Source organism: Manis pentadactyla, chromosome 1 (genome assembly GCF_030020395.1).
Source record: "Manis pentadactyla isolate mManPen7 chromosome 1, mManPen7.hap1, whole genome shotgun sequence".
Classification (NCBI taxonomy): Eukaryota; Metazoa; Chordata; class Mammalia; order Pholidota; family Manidae; genus Manis; species Manis pentadactyla.
In genome coordinates, this window is record NC_080019.1 from 212,489,431 (window position 1) to 212,501,628 (window position 12,198).

General features: G+C 37.0%; 1 protein-coding gene across 4 annotated transcripts in view; it reads right to left on the reverse strand.

Annotated features, from left to right (window-relative positions):
• The window catches only part of CNTN4 (contactin 4), a 979,742-nt gene that overhangs the window by 147,042 nt on the left and 820,502 nt on the right, over positions 1 to 12,198 (reverse strand). For all 4 annotated transcript variants that reach the window (XM_036878225.2, XM_036878221.2, XM_057507209.1 and 1 more), the window contains one exon: positions 1,442 to 1,592. In XM_036878225.2, the coding sequence (XP_036734120.2) occupies positions 1,442 to 1,592 (151 nt within the window). The remainder of the gene's footprint in view (positions 1 to 1,441; positions 1,593 to 12,198) is intronic.

Sequence of the window (12,198 nt, forward strand, 5' to 3'; positions counted from 1 at the left end):
GCCAACAAAGCTGTAAGTTGTCTGTTACAGTAACAAAGCTTAACCTCTCCTGGGTTGATCTATCATGTTATTCTAACTGCATTATTGGATTTTGACACGACTATCATCCATATTATTTGTATAATACTTTTTCTTTATATCACTGTTAAATTAAAACTTTTAAAATGTAGCCTCATTTGAAATACATGTGGTACATGTTAGTTATATATTTCAATTACGTTTTAATACACAGAGCAGATATGTACTATTAAAAATAACCGTACACAGCACATTTTGGGAAACACTGGAGTAAAACAGAAAATTAACCTGACAATTAAGGTTGCAAAATAAGAAATTACTCCCTCTAAGTTCCAGGTTTGGCTCCAAATTTGAATACCATGACAATATTCAGCGAACTATACTGTTTTCTTGATATAACAGAAATCAGAAAGGGCTGAATAATATGAATTTAATATGTGTGTGAATAAACCATCTATAAACCATATCAGGTTTGTTTGCAAAAATCATTAATAAGGACAACATCATCAGTACAATGATCTAACTTGTGTATGCAAATCTAAAGGTGTACAGGTGTAAAGGGTACACATACACATTTTTAAAGCCTTTCCCATTGCATCCTTGAGTACTTGACCTTTAGAATCGATTACAATCATTATGTAGACAGCTAGTAAATGCCATCTTATAGGTGACATAGACTCATGCATAATTACCATTTTCCAACAGATTCAGTAGATTGCAGAAAGGGGTGGGAGATGTTTTGGAGAGGTGACAGCCAAGAAAAGGTCTTTAGAGATATCCACCATTTGGTGCAATCTGACCTAAACCCCAAACATCCCATATATATTCACATTGCATAAACAGCATGCATTCTAAATGTAATTCACGTAGAATAGGAAACACACAAGTGAATAATTTAAATATTGGGAAGAAAAAATATTGTTTCAAAAAGATGTGATTAAAATAATCAAAACTATGCTATGCAGAATACAGTTTGGAACTAGAGATATTCAGTCTCAAAAAAGGAGAAAGTAATAGGAGACATAATAGCCACTGCTGAATATTTAAGAGGTTGTCATACAAAGAATAATTGGATTTATTTGTTTATGCAAAAAGGAGGTAGAATGAAGAAAAGTGGGCAAATCTATGAATAAATTAAGGCAAAAATTAACGAAGATATCTTAGGCTCTCATCTTAAGGCAGCTCTGACAGGCTTCAACAGGGATTGTATCATGCAGTCTCTCTGTGCAGGGAGGGCTTTGGACAATCTTAGTATCAGGAAGGAGTACAAAGACCAACAAATTTACAGCTCTCTTTGAAGCTTCAGCTCTTTAAGATTTAGTCTACCAATAGTAGATGGAATTTCCACCCTCTGGAACTATTAATGACAGACTAATAAGTTATTATAGCTTAATCAAATTCTAAAAATATTTTAAGACAGTACCTTTCATTTTCTTTTAATATGTCCCTTCCTTTCTTCCAAGTGTAGACAGGTTTTGGAGAAGCTTTTGGTTTACATTCAATGACAACTTCACCTCCCACTTTGACAAGAGTTACTCTTTTTAAGGGGGTTCTTGAAAAATCTGGACCCAGAGCTGGAAGAGAAGATAGAAAATAAAATAATTAATTATTATGGAAGGAAAAACACCATTAGATCACACTTTATAGTTTTTATCTTTCTGTAATGCATGTACCATTGTCTTGGGCATTATTATTATTTTTTAAGGTAAAAGGAGTAACATTCTAAGTTTTGGTGGATTTATTAAAATTTGAGATATAGTTTATATGTCGTAAAATGCAACAGTTGCAAGTGTACAGCTTGATGAATTTGATATACTGCTTTATGAAGACCAAGTTATAGAACATTTCATCATTCCTTTAAGGCATTCTTTAAAAAAGAATATTTTATGTTCAAGTGAACAAAAATTTAAACATTTCAGGGAAGCAAAAGGGAGAGACAAAGCAAGAAAATCCACAAGCATTTTTCTGAATGTGTAGGTTCAAGAATTCCCTCTGATCCAGTTACTGCCTCTGGCCTGTCCCATAGACCCCTGTGCATGTCTCCACTGGAGAATGTGTTGAAATGTCTATATCATCGCCCTCTGTGAGCTTCTCCTTAAAAGCAAGGGCTTCATTCAGCTTTCCACTATTACTGTGCATTGGCTCATGTCGGATAAATTGTGACTTGCTCTTAGGAAACTCTATTCCTTCCCTACTACTAGTGTTCTAAAAATTCACTCATACTGACAACAAATATATAGTTTTGTGGAAGTAATACTAAAGAATTATCTCTTTCCTAAAATGATACACATCTGTGTCCTCTCAGAAGGAATACAGAAGACATCTTTTTCTGAAAAGTATCCATTTCCTCTGAGTTAACAGAATTAGTGTATTCTAGGACCCGTGTTGAGAAGGATTCATCTCTTAGAATCTTAATTTTGCCACATTTAAAATCCATGACTCCCTGCAGTTGACCTGATGCGATTTAAGATTTTAGAACATGTTAAATGTGAAATGTTAAATACTAGCATGAATAACCTTAAAGGAGGACAGAGGGTATGTTTATGTGGGTGGGGTGGATGTGGTCAGTTCCTTAAATGGACCCAAACTGTACATTAGTGATTCAAAAAAAAATTAAGTTTCAGTGGAAGCAAGTTAAGTCTTTATTAAGTGCTTTTGTTGTGGAAATATTTTCAGTAATTCTCTAGAAAGAAATAAACATGGGAAGGTTATTTTTTAATGGAGTGATACAATGTGCACATGGGGTTGGCTTTACTATGTGAAGGTGAAATTAAATACATGAATCTAGCAGGCAATTGATATCTCAGTCTGTGTACCTTGGATGCATGAGAACAGTTTATAATTCAGAGAATAATTCTATTCTCTGATAAGTGCAATTAGTAAGTAGAGTGCAAGTACAGGTGCTTCTTTTCTAATGAGATAAATGCTTTCCTAGTATGATCTGAAAAATCACATAATAAAAAAATCCAGGATTATGAAAATAGGATGGGGACAGACCTACTATGTATGTAACAAGAACACCAGTAAAAAAAATTTAGCCATTCTAGTAAATGTATTAGCATGATTAAAAAGACAAGTTAAATTCCTAATAGAGAAATACTACAAGAGGTCCGTGTAGGTGTGTGTGTGTGCGCGTGTGTGTTTGTCTATATGAAGACAGCCTGATGGAAGAGAGAAGAAAGAGTTGTGATTGCTGAAGCATTAAGAAGCAAACACTGCAGAGAGCCTTGAGGAGTCGCTGCAGGAAGCGCTGCCCTGTAGAGTACAAGGCTGAACCGGGCGTAGAGGAGGAATGTGGCGTGTGAGTGTCATGGGCAGGACGGTCTTCGCCTCATCTGAATTAGTGGCTCTGTGACTGCAGCAACTAGTAAAATACATGCACAAAGCCAACAATATCGTACCCTGACATCATGCTCTCATTTACCAATTCCATGCATGCTAATCCATAACACAGAAAAGTTCTTGCAGCAGAACTGACTCAGTATCCTCTCAGGGAAACACCTGAATTGACACATTAATGTAAAAAAAAAAAAAAAATCACATCTCCAGAAGATTTTTAAAAAGGGCATTTTGTGAAATAGAGTTATGACTCTGTTTTATATAAAAATCCCTTCTTAAAACTGTATCTTTCTACACACACATATTTTTATCACTTTAGGCAGACATTTTTCATCTGTTCAGGAGGAATTCTGCAATTGCATTTGAGATGAGTTTACATAAATCAAACTGTGCACATGGGTGTATTTGTCAAAAAACTATATATTGCTTTGATAGGATTTGAAATAGCATACTACCAGCCACACAGAATGCAGAAAACAGAAAACATATCTTCCAGTTTCAGAGACATTTTCACTGTGCTAGTTATGTGCATATTATCTTTTGTACATCCTGGAAATAAAACTGCTTTTGCATTTCTTTCACTATTAAAAATGGAATTATAAATTAAAAATTTCCTTTTTGTTTACTCAATTTGTTGAATTTATTACCAGTGTTATCTAATGCTTCAAACCCACCCCTTGCCACCATAAGCTGCAGGGTTTTCTGGGGCCAAACTGTCAGACCTTTATAAGCTTTTGATAACATGCTGCTGTTTTCTGACCATCTGTTGCATCTGAGATGCCCTTAAAGCTGTGGGATGACACTTTTCCTCTATGGAACCTATATTAATTCTGATTCCTAAATGCTGGCCCAGGAGAAGCTAGAAGGGAAAATGAAAAAAGTCTGTTAGATTTGACATTCACAGAGAATGAGGTTTTCAGTTATTGGTAAGGTCCCTAGTAGGACACGATTAGAACCCAGACTTTGCGGAGACTTAAAAAAATTAGTGCACATTGAAAGTGAAACTTCAGGAGGTTCCTAGTCCAAAAAACACAAAACCAACTGGCAAATGACCCTCTTGAGTCTTGAGAGTAGCTCAAGATATTGAGAGATCCTCATTTGCTAAGTCTGATACTTATTAGAGGATGTTATTTCTTACATCAACTACTAGAGGGCACTGCTCTCTCAATGCTGAAAGGAGTCATGCTACAGGACCTCTTCCATGTGGGAGGTAACACTTCTCACTTTTTGTTATTTATCAAAGATCTTTAAAACATTAGCACTGTATTATATATAAGAAGCATCTAGAGGAGAGAAGTCCTCTATGCAATAATTCCCAACTGTTTATTTTTATTTAATTAAATGACTTGGGCACATGCCAAAGGTATTTTAAGTGGCCAATAGAACTCTTGAAAAAAGTTTCAGGAACTTTTGTTCTGTGTCTTGGTGTCACTTTTCAAATAGTAAGAATGCAAACTCCTTAACTGGATATGCCATGGCAATCCCATTTGGGAAACATAACGGTGTGATGTTTTACTCTATTACTGAAAAGAAAAAGATAATTATGCATGCCAGTTCTACCACAGTTGGTCTACAGAAACATCACGGGGAACACTGCGAGTGGATGGAGACAATTAAAGGGGGTGGCCCTTTTGGAAGTTCAGAATTTCAGATTATTTTAACCTTTATCTGTTTTTCTTAATGATTACCCCACTATTACATAAAAATAAACCTACAGTGAATGCATTCATTTGAATATTTCCACCCCTGAGGAGATAATACTGGTATCACGTCTTAAAATTCCAAACTTCTCCTGGCTTGCTGGGTAGATAACTATAAGGCTGGTTACAGTGGAAATTTTCTCCTTTCTAGGTCCATTATTTCAGAATGATGGATTCAAAATCAGCTTTCTCTGATCAGGGAAGATATTCACATGGAGACCCTTAGCAGAACTTGGAAGTAAGATTTCTCTATTCTAACATCAGCAGGTGTGTCCCTTCTATATCCCTAATCCCCATGCTTGTTTCATCTAATTCACTGAAGGCCCTGTTCCCCCTGGGCTTCTCCTACCATGGAAGCTCTTATGTTTATGTTCCTTTGGGAACATTATTATAAAACAGGAATAATAATATATATAGTCACAATGTAGTTTTGGAGGTTCAGTGAACTAATACATATATTGTACATAAAGTCCTAAGCAAAAGATTTGCCCACAATAAGAACTTCATGCGTACTCTTCCTCTCTATTTGTACTACTGTCACCAACACTAGCATTTTCAGGGGACTTCATGCTGAAAAAGTTCCTAGAGCCTCAAAAATACATCTTGGTTTGAAAAGAAAAAAAGAATATCCCTTTTATATTGAAGTAATTATAGAGTCACAGAAAGTTACAAAGATAATAAAGAGAATAAAAATATGTCCCCTGTATTTCACTCAATTTCTCCCAACAGTTACATCCTATGTGAGCATTGCACAATACCCAAATAAGAAAACTGATCCTTGGTACAATGTGTGTATAGTTCTGTGTTATTTTTATCACATATATAGGTGTGAGTAACAACCACTGAAATCAAGATACAGGTAATATGGATCACCATGGATACAGATAACACATCACCATAAAGATCTCTCATGTTACCCTTTTATAGCCACATTCTTTCTGATGCCTGGAGACCACTAATCTCTTCACCATCTGTAAAGTCATGTCATTCTGAGAATATGTCATATATGGAATCATACAGTATGTGACCTTTGGGGATGTTTTTTTATACTCAGCACAATGCCCTTGAGATCCATCCAAGTTGTTGTGTCTATCAACAATTCCTTTTTATTGCTGAGTAGTGTCTCATCCATCCTGACATAGATGAGAAATACTTCCTTCATGTCAGCCCTCCAGGCATATGACAACTGGCGAACACTTTTGAGCATAGGAACAATTTCAAGAGCTCTCAACACTTTCTCTGCCAACATGTAGGATCAGGCTTAGCCTTTTTTCTTTTCATGAAAGGTTTGAAACACCAAAAGTTAATTGTGTAGACATGGGTGGAAACATTTTTTTTTCTTATTCCGAGAAAAACGTTTTAAAACCATTTTAGAATATCGTTTCCTATACAGTAATTAACATGGTGACCAGAAATCATTTTTATGTGCTTTGAGAGCTTCAGCTACTAAACCTTTCTTAACTGTCCTAAAACTAACTATTATATGTATATAAAGATGATAAGACAGTATGCATTTTAAAAATACCTGTAATCACTTTGGCCTTCTTATATTAGTACATATTAATGATATTTCATTACATTTGGCACAATGTCCTAAACATGCATACAAATTCATGTTCCTGATTAGATAATTAGTTATAGCACTGCAATGCCCTATTTAATTATAAGTAGCTTTGTTATGACATAGAAATATTTGTTGAATGAACAGAAGAGAGTCATTAAGACTGTGGTGGCAAGAATCCTAGAATTCCAGTGGTTAAGAAATGGTAGCATTTGTTATTAGCAGCTATTAGATCATCAGTTCCTTGTGGGCAGAGTTTGTATTATGGATATTATATCCTTTATTCCTAGCTCAGTGCTTGGCACAAAGCAGATATGAATCAATTTTTGTTGAATTAATGTATGCGTGCTGTAGAATTTAATTCAAAACAAGAAATTCCCTTCTCATGATGCTTTGCCTGTATACTACATCCCTTTCTACCATTCAAGTGGGGTTGTAAATGGATTCTTGGACTTTCTGGCCTGTGTACAGGACACTCTACCCTTTCTGGAGTTGGGCTTTAATCTAATGAAGCAGAATTACCCCCAAAAGACAATCTGGGCTGTTTATATTCTTAAACCCTCTGAAACCATTTGGTGTGATGGTAGATCTTTAACAACTGGCTGTCCAAACACAACAAAGCACCAAGAACTTGGCTTTTAGTGTTTGCCAATTTCTATGATGTAAATATTTCCATAATGGCTGATTTCAAACAAACAAGAAGTCACTTAACATTGAGTTGAGAAGGATACACAGAGTGAACTCCAGACAGTGTGAGCCAGTTCCAGCATGTAAATTCCTTTCCTCCCTCCCCAAAACACACACTTAGGGGCAGGGAATAGGACAAGGGGGCCCTGGGAGTTCAGCTTTCCCAGATTCGGGCCTTCCCCTGAAGCAGTGCCACTCTCCTCTTTCCTCACTAGGTATCCCAAACAACCAGCTGAATACTGAGAAGAAAGGGATGTGGACTCTCTTCCAACTCCTTTGATTATTTCATTTTGTTAAAAAAAAAACATGTTCTCTAAGGCTTTGTGAGTCAAGGGATGGCAGAAATTTTAAGGGCTTCAGCTCCACATGCTCTGCTCCAGAAGTGTAGGTTGCAAAGAAACAGACTGCAGTGTGGGAGAGCAACGCTTATGTGGTCCAGCAGTGTTTGATCTCTTGCTTATTATAGTCCTTCAATAATTCTTTTAACATGCAAAGACAGCATATTATTTTGCCTTGGTGCTATGCTCATTTTCAACAATATGAAGAAAGGTTTTATTAAAAGCAACTGGCCTTACACTAAATACATCTGAATTTCTTCAGGAGCCTGGAAAAGCCACTGTCTGTTCATGTTGGGAAAAAAAAAGGTGGAATGTTGTGCAAATGTTGCTTCTGGTAGGAATTGTCTCACATGATTGATAAGAGAGCTTGTGTCAATACTCGGTTCAACAATGGAAACATGGATTAACTGGACATCGAGCGGTTATACCAACAGGACAGCCTTGTCATTATTCCTCCTTTCCAACTCCTACTTTCTTCTACAAGTTAGAAAGCTACTCCACTGTGATGGCTTCAGTTTGGGTAGCAAAGGGATTTACAGAGCAGATTCCAGATCTGTGGCACCTAAATTTAACTGATCATAAGAATCTTCTGGAGGAAGTTGTGAACTGCTTATATTCCTGAACTCTACCCACCATGACAGGGCCCTGAGAATAAGCAATTTTACAATTTTTGTCACTGAAAATGTAATTCCCAGAACAAAAGCATTGGTGGTCACTTGGAAGCTTACTAGAAATGCAGAAACTCTGGCCCCACTCCAGACCTGAAATCAGAATCTGAATTTAACAAGTTCCCCCAAGTAATTTATACATCCATTGAAGTTTGAAATTCACTGTTAAATCTTTTTAAAGCCAATTCTAACATTCCCAGGGGTCAGGCTACTCAAATAAAATCAATTTGTTGCCAGATATTGGTGGAGGGAAAAAATAATAGTTATTTCATTTCATGTATTTATTCAGAAATTCAAAGAGAGTTGTGGTGGGTAATAGCAAAAGATATAAGTAATGCATTTGGAATATAGCTAATGTCAAACATAGGAAGGACAGGAAACAATCTTACTACACCTAATACAAGAGAATGACAGACTTGTGGAAGCCAAAGCAGACAGGTCAACATGGTAGGCAGAGGAAAAAAGAAGAGCATATTTCTTCCTGGCTGATAACAGAAATTTGGCTGCAAGACTCAACATTTTCGCCTGGTTCTACATTTTAACAATTTGTTGGAAATCTGTTTCTATAAAGGACTATGGGCTTCAGAATGTGTAATGCCTTCAAAGTAGTTTTATGGAAGACTCAGACATCTTGGTTGTAAGATAGTATATGGTATGAATATTCAGAGATGCTTGGGCTTTATTCTGAGTTACATTTTAAACTGTAACTATGAAAGACGTTTCTTTGGGGAACTGATGTAAGGAGCTGTCATAATATTTATCCCTCAGATTTCAGCATCATTCTTCAGTTGGCTTTAAGCCACCAGAGCCACGCCAAGCACCATCTTAGCTCAGTCCTCACACGGTGGTCTGAAGTCCCTGGGAGCCTCCTCCTACTCACCGTCTTGGTGGACGGGGCCTTCAGCCACTGCTGGGATCTCTAATGCCTGGTATCTCTCTTCTATAGGAGGACTTCAGATTCAGAGTCCTGAGCCAAATCAGATGCTTTGTGAGGTTGATCATATTCAACTATTAAAAACCCTGACAAACAAAAAATATGTGTAGGCTAGGTTTCCTACTTTAGGATAGTGGTTTTCCAAGTGTGTTCTTGGATGTGATGTAAGCATCAGTACCAGCTGGGAGAACTGACACTTTAAGAGAATGCAAGGGCCTTCTGATCTGATCAGTTCCAGCAGGACTTCCCAAACTGTTCTGTTCACAAGAATTACACCTGGGCAGCTTTAAGGAAGAATGCCTGGGTCCCAGTCCCAGACACTGAAATGGTTAATGTGGAGTATGGCATGGCGTCGGTATATTAAAAAGCTCCCCAGATGACTGTAAATCTGTAGCAAAATTTGAGAATGACAGAAATGGGGTTTACTGGTAATTCTGTGGCTGTCACACTACATGCTTTGGGTATGGATATTAGTTAGCAACACAAAGAAAAATAAAAACAAAACTTAGATTGCTACTTAAGTGCTTTAAAAAACATTTGTTTAGAACTTCTTGCATTGCTTTCAGCCTTGCAAAAAGCTTTCACAGGACATCTCTTAGTTTTGGTGGTAAGGTAAGTAATAGCATCCTCATTTTACTGATAAATGAAAACTTAGTAACTTGTTAAAATACCAAATTCAAATCTGAGATCCAAGCACATAGCTTTCCCTCATTGTGACAATTTTGGTAAAGTTCCTGCCTGGGTGACTACTTCTGGGGAGGAAGGCTTTGGCTTCTTCACAGATGCTGAGCACACATAGTACATTTGATTATTTTGTAATCTGGCTCAACGAGGCAGTTGAGAAATCAGACTTAAATGCAGATGAACACTTGTGAAAGTCCCTGTGAAATAACTTTTAGCTTAGCCTTAATGTTTTTCTAATTTGTGAGCCAATCATCTGGGTAAATTCCAAATTAACCAGATAATTTCTTAGGCCTACACGTCACTTTAATTGGACCATGATTTCCTTAATGGTATTTGAGTGTCCAGCCATGGTCAGCTGTCCTCCACCACACAGGCCAGGAGAATCCCCATGATCTTGAACATCACACAGAAATCTCTCAGGGCGGAAGCGTCTTTTGGTCCTTTACACAGTCCTGGAAAAGTCAAGTCATATTCCACAGATGGCTAGACAGACCCCCACTTGCTCTCAGGGGTAGTTCATCCCATACAAAACCAAAGACATATAAACTCGTGATGCTCCCTGCTATGATCGAGGTAGTTTGGACAAAGTAACAAAGAACCTTGGTCTAGCACAATCATCCTCTGTAGAGAATGTTGTTGGCAACTTCACACAGATTTTTCATTTTTTATTTTCTGGGCCCAGCTGCTCTCAGTGTTGGCTGCTTACCACCTCCAGTGACCCCAACCCCTTCCCTGGGAAACTGGGAGGTTTTGCTCCACACCCTACCTGCCAGCCCCTGCTGTCACTGGCTCACTCTTCCATGGCTCACAGGTATCTGGTTCCCTGTCTCTGCTTTGAGGACCTTAATTACCCTCTGTCTTTACCCCATGCTTACATACAGGGCATTAGCACTCTGTATGGAGCATCACAGAAACTTTCAGGTTGACAATTCAATCAGTGGTCCCTGTCACCAATGTGATCAACTAAGTGGACACAAATACTAAACATGAATAGAAATACTATATTAGAAAAGTTATTTATTTATTTTTTTACCAATAAAATACCTTAACTTTTTTAAATTACATTTTTGTAGAAGATTCAAATTTCCCCATGATTCTAAGATGCTTTTCACTTCAATTCCAAACAACTTCATTGGTGGGAGAGAGGGATGGAATGAGGGATTCCCAAGGAATGTACAGTACCCTGGGGAGCATCCATAGGACTACAGCACGCAAGTGAACCTCACCTATGATATAGGTTGACAACAGAGAAAAAGTCTGGGAACAGTTGCCTTAAGGAACAATAAACTATCAATTGTAATAGGTCAGTCACAAACAAGGACATTTCTATTTCATATACTCATAACTAGACCTACTCTGATATACTGACCCCAAGGTAAAAGTCTCTCTAGGCATGCTCCTATCCAGTGAGTAAATCATCCAGGACTGAGGTTAATTATTTAGCAGTTTCAATCCATTAAATATAGATATGTTACATACACATTAAACTCCCAGACAGAACATATAAAACAAGGCCAAGGGAAAAGCCTATTAAATATATGCTTCCTAACCATCTCTTATTCATGACTTTAGGGCTATTAAAGTACAATAGAACAAAAAGAAATCTCCTTTCCAGGATTGCACTACCCTGATTGGTGATCAATAGCTGGAACAAACACATTTTTTTTTCCTTCCTGATACTGAAATATCTTGTTTTCATTTTGCTTGTTTTTTGTTCAACTTCACCATGATTCTAAGATAGGAGATATCAAATCAGGTGTTTGATACAGAAGAGTCAAACTATTACTTTCCTACAAAAAGCAAAGTGACTCGTGGAATACAGTCATGTTATAGCTTACTCAAAACAACCAATATTAATTTATGTGTGTTTTAAGACAGCCAAATGTCTGGGACCTAGCACTAGGAATAAACCTTTCGTAAAAGCAGAAAAAAAAAAAGATAGTCAAATGTCTTCTCCCTCATTCACTTTAGATGGAGACTCTAGGGATTTACTCATTCAACACATAACCGCCCTTTAATTCACTTGAAATATATTAGGATTTTTTTTTTTAAGGAAAAGGGGATATTAAAAAGGGAACTTCTAAGCTTGGTATTAAGATTCTCTGTAGTGGGTCCTTAATTAATTTTGCCATCTTTCAAGTTTAAACTTTGCCCAGATGCTTTATGTATTTGAATCAAAATTTTTGAAAAACTTTCAAGATTCTCTATAGGCAAAAAAACTACACAGTGTTTTATAACTTTAAGCCTTTGTTTATGTCATTTCACTCTG